At 49.3% G+C, this 5,176-nt stretch overlaps 1 protein-coding gene across 1 annotated transcript; it reads right to left on the reverse strand.

The window, feature by feature from the left end:
• Positions 1–481: 481 nt before the first annotated feature.
• Positions 482–2,596, reverse strand: LOC101991771 (orphan sodium- and chloride-dependent neurotransmitter transporter NTT5-like). The gene is given in 5 exon segments (XM_013352395.1): positions 482–835; positions 1,076–1,241; positions 1,572–1,761; positions 1,860–2,031; positions 2,306–2,596. Coding segments are annotated over 5 exon segments (1,173 nt in total).
• Between the last annotated feature and the right edge of the window lie 2,580 nt (positions 2,597–5,176).

Genomic DNA, 5,176 nt, shown 5'->3' on the forward strand with positions numbered 1-5,176 from the left:
GAGAGAGAGAACACTGTGCCCACAGTGGGTATGTAATTCACCAACCTCATTTATTAACAGACAACAAATGCTATCTTGGCAGCATGTGAGATCATTGTCCCTGGGAGATAGGCCATACACTTGGCAGGCAAAAGGACTAGGCAGGGCTAGAGGGAGCACTGTGTCCAACCTGGGCACAGCAAAGTTGTGTCCATATCTCAGAGAGTCAGGTGGCCCTGGGCACAGCATCCAAACTGCTGGAAGATGGGCTTCTGAATGGCATGTCCAGCTGAAGCCCAATGAGGGCTCTCACAGAAGTTCCTGCTGGGTTTCCACATACCTGTCTTCTGCTTTCTGTGGGGCAGGTACTGACTTGATATAACTATAACATGGCCACTTCAGAAGCCCGTTCTTTCTGTCCAGTGCTGTGGCAGGCAAGGTCACCTGCTGGGAGGACAGTGGGCTTTGGTGGCTCAGGATTGTTGGGGACAATGGAGTCACCTCAAAGGCTGAAACTGGAGAAAATTTCACTCTCACTTTTTGTCAACAGCTTTAGGGATTGAAGGGGGATGTCATCTGTGGGGTTCTTTCTTGGGAGTGGAACCTGGCCACCTTTGTCCTGACCTCTGAGTGTGAGTCTTCTTAACGCGTATGCAGGCCACTGGCTGACCTTGTTGGATCCCATTTCTGTCCTTTTGGAGGATGAAGGCTTTTTAAAGACCTCACAGATGATCTGGTCGTCCTGGTTCCATCAGTGCTGCAGCGGATACACAGGGATGGGCAGTGGAGCCAGGACGCTGAGGAAGGTGACCCAGCCCAGGATTATCTTCTGGTAAGGCTGCTTCACTTCCTGACTCTGGAGACAGGGACAGTGGACCACAGGGGGAAGGGCTCAGTCTGGGTGCAGTGTCCCCAGTTTCCCAGGGCAGGAGATACAGGTAAGGACTAGGTCTGAATACTCTGGGGGCAGGGTTCCCCAAGTCCTGGGGGTAGGAGATGCAGGATGGAGGGCTGAGTCTATGTGCTTGGGGTTTAGGGTCTCCAGGTCCCTAAGTGTAAGAGCCACAGGGTGAGGTGCCAGGTCCCCAGGGCATACCATACTCTCATTCCAGGAGATGTAGTAGAGGGTTTTCCTGTGGTAGAGATTAAGGAAGTAGATGGCAAGCAGCACCAGCAGAGCAGGCAGGGTCACGTAAGTCCACAAGAAGGTGAATGGTGCCCACACCAGGCGGCCCAGCTGGTAGAACATCTCAGCCCTGAACCTAGATGAAGGAGGTAGCCATCGGGACGTAAGACCTGGGCATTCCTGGGCATAGGAAGAACTTCTATCTCCAACTCTTAGAAACTCCTATGCTTAGTGTGGGGGACCAGGCCTCCCTGGCTCTGGACCATGTTTTGTTACCCATGAGAATCGTTCAGTCCACAGATGGTACCACCATGGCCCCTTGGCCTGCAGTGCACTTAGGAATGCATCTTCCTGGAGGATCTGCCCACTCTCTGAGGACCTTGACTCCCATGCAGTGCCTCTGCCCCCTGAAGGCCTAGGATAGACTGGATAGCTAAGCACCTCCCCCCCCCAGATCGGAAATTACCTACTGATTCCATAGACAAAAGCCAGAGAAAGGTTCTGGAGCACCACAATAACGACGAGGACCATAGGGACCAGGTGGTCATCAAACAGGAACACCACGTAGCTGCCGGAACAACTGGAGAGGACAAGGCTGCCCAGAAGTCCTCCCAAGCAGACAGTCACTAAGGGTGGAAGTGGATGGGGTACACTGGGGGTTGTGAGCTGGGGGGTCCATGTGACCCCAGGATGCTTCGGGTGAGGTAAGTGAGAGGAAGATTACAAGGTAGGGGCTTTTGTACCTGGTATCAGCTTGGGATGTTTTTCTGCAGAGGAGGCATAATACTCTCTAGGTGAGTTGTCAGTGTGGCCAGACCCATGATAACAAGGGCAATGAAAAAGATGATGGTCCAGAAAGAGGAACCAGGAAACAGTGAGATGACTTGAGAGAAGGCCATGTATGCCAGGCCAGGGCCCTCCATGAACTGTGGGGAGAGGAGCTCTAAGGCAGGGCAGGGTCTGGATGGACGGGGTTGGGAGAGTACTTCATTAGTCATGTCTTCCACTCAGCGTGGAAATCGAGGAGGTTAAAGTGTTCAAAGTTGTCCCTCCTTGACTATATGACCTGAGTGACATTCATTTTCTGGGTCCCTTGAAGTGAGCTACAATGTAGCTGTGGCACATAGATGTGGAGGGGAGCCAAGATCAGAACTCTTGGCTGCAGGGAGGCCGCCAGACCAGCCTCCTTGACAAACACACCTTTTCCTTCTGTACCAGGATGCTGCAGGGTGGGGAGAAATGGACCACATCCGCCTGGAGTTTACTGGGGAGCTGACTGATCCAATCCATGTATTCTACTGGAGGTTTATGAATGAAGCCTTGGGGAGGCCAGGCAGCCTGGGACAGCACACCTTTGATTATCAGATCGACGAGATTGTTGACACTCCTGCTAGCGTAGGAAGAGAAAAGAAGATGATAGAGAATGATCTGGCTCTCCAAGCATCTCCTCACCAAGGAGGAGGAGAATCGCATACAGATGGACGCTGTCATGGCTCTGGAAGTCCATGGTTGGGGGCTCTGTGTGAGTGTGTGTGTGTATGTGATGTGTGTAGTGTGTTTGCGTGGTGTGATGTATGTGATATGTGTATGTGTGTGTGATGTGTGATGTATGTGATGTGTATGGTGAGTATGTAATGTGTGTGGTGTGGTGAGTGTGGTGTGTGCGGTATGTGTGTGTGTGTGGTTGTATGTGACGTGTGCGTGTAAGTGAGCCACCCCAATTAAATGTTTTCTTTACAAGAGTTGCTGTAGTCATGGTGTCTCTTCATAGCAATAGTAACCAGAGCTAAGACAGTGTCTAAGACATGAAGGCCCTGAAACAATGCGTTAGTCAAGTCCTTTTCATTAGTGCCTAGTATTCCATTAGTTTGATGGTTATGCTAACTTTTTTATGAAATCTTATTGCTAGGGTCTCAGATTGCACTTCCATGTTTACCTGCAGGTAGACAATGATCAGTCGTCATTTGGGTCACTGAACAAAGTCGTGACTCAGATGTCTGTCAGTGGGTGAGCAGCGGCCATGGAATCCCCGTGCAAGTGATTTGATTGCGAGAAGTACTTGTCCTCAAAGGCAGTGGCATGAATTCACACACCCACCCACAAAGCACAAGGCTTCCTCTAGCTTCCCTGCACACTGGCTCTCACAGTTTCTGCCTGAACCTCTGAGTCTGTAGCTGACAGTCATCACAGCACCTGCGCAGTGTGGTCGCGCTGCAGCCTTACCTTCAGCTTCTCAGGTGGAAGCTGGGTGTGGTAGCACGTGCCTGTCACCTCAGCATTCAAGAGGACAAGGGGGGGTGGTCAGAAGTTCAAGGTCATCCTTATCTACATAGATCAAGGCCAGCTTTGGCAACAGGAGACCCTGCCTTAAAAAAAAGAAAGAAACGGGTGGTGGTAAAGCACACCTTTAATCCCAGCACTCAGGAAGCAGAGGCAGGTGGATCTTTGAGTTCGAGGCCAACCTGGTCTACAGAGTGAGTTCCAGGATAGCCAGGGCTGCAGAGAGAAACCCTGCCTCAAAAAACAAAACAAAACAAAACAACTCAAAAGAGTTAGGCCCATGAGATAGTTCAGTGGACACATCACTTACTATTCAGACTTGGAGTTTGATCTATGAACCACACAAGAGAGAAGCAGACTCCACAAAATTATGTTCTGACCTCCACATGCATGCCCAGACGAGCACGTGCAGGGGCACACATGCACCAGGCAAACAGACAGACAGACATTGCTGCTAACCCTTGACATCCTAACTGGAAGGATATGTGTGAACTGTGTGTGAGAGAGACCCTGTGCCCACAGCGGGTATGTGTGAAGTGTGTGTGTGAGAGAGAGAACACTGTGCCCACAGCGGGTATGTGTGAAGTGTGTGTGAGAGAGAACCCTGTGCCCACAGCGGGTATGTGTGAAGTGTGTGTGTGAGAGAGACCCTGTGCCCACAGCGGGTATGTGTGAAGTGTGTGCTGTTGTGAGTATAGTGTTTCTTTAAAGGAATTAAAACATGAACACTTTCTAGGCACAGATGATCGTCCCCCTAATTTTATCTCTTCTGGAGATGTTGGTTGTCATATGTTAGGGAATGAACGTCCTCTAGTGCACAGGGCACATGGGCAGATAAATCATTTAGCGGCAATATGGTTAGAGTGTAAGGAGTTAATCACTTTTACTCCCATTTTTTTTGTAAATCTGCTTTGCTGTCCCCCAGCTTGCAGGACATTATGCAGGGCAAGGGTGAACATCTGCAGACAGTACATCAGTTGGGCAGGCTGCACCTCCCTGGTGTGTGGTATTACTGAATGGGGCACCGTTGAGTGTGCAGGGGAAGGACATAATGACTGCAGGATCTTGTGGTCTCCAACTTTGGGATGCCTTGTCTTCCAGGACAAGGGGAGGATGCAAAGCAGTAACAGTGTGCTCTTCAGAGACCAATAAATTAACAAAAACGCTTAAGGACCACGCTAGATTCCTGAAGTGCGTACTCAGTGTTCTTCCCCTTAGTAGGGGTGAAAAGGACATTGAACGTTTAGCCTCTCACGGTTAGTATTGTCTTGGTTGGAATCAACATGGCCGTGAGTCAACATGTATGAACAGATGGCTCCATAGTCAGTATGGGGGAAGGGAATTCCAGCATTCAGAAGATATATAAGCTGAATGTCAGCTGTGGTCATGTTTCCTTTCAATATGATGGCGGCGCTCTTAGAACAGTGTTTCTCAAGATGTAGGTCGAGATCCTTTAGGGGATTGAAGGACTCTCTCCCAGGAGTCGCCTAAGACCATTGCAAAACACAGATATCTACATTGTGATTCATCACAGTAGCAAAATCATAGTTATGAAGAAGCAATGAAAATAATTTTATGGTTGGGTTCACCACAACATAAAGAACTGTATTAAATGGTCGAAGCATTAGCAAGGTTGAGAATCACTGACGTAGGAGGTTATCAAATTCCCGAAGAAATTCTGGATGGCTTCAATCATGTCTCCCAACTGAATATGTTAAATGTGTTGAAAATTTAACCTTAGTATCTGTGAATGGGAATTTACTTCAAAATCCAGCTTTTGCAGGTATGGCC

Source organism: Microtus ochrogaster, linkage group LG9 (genome assembly GCF_000317375.1).
Source record: "Microtus ochrogaster isolate Prairie Vole_2 linkage group LG9, MicOch1.0, whole genome shotgun sequence".
In the NCBI taxonomy this organism is placed as follows: Eukaryota; Metazoa; Chordata; class Mammalia; order Rodentia; family Cricetidae; genus Microtus; species Microtus ochrogaster.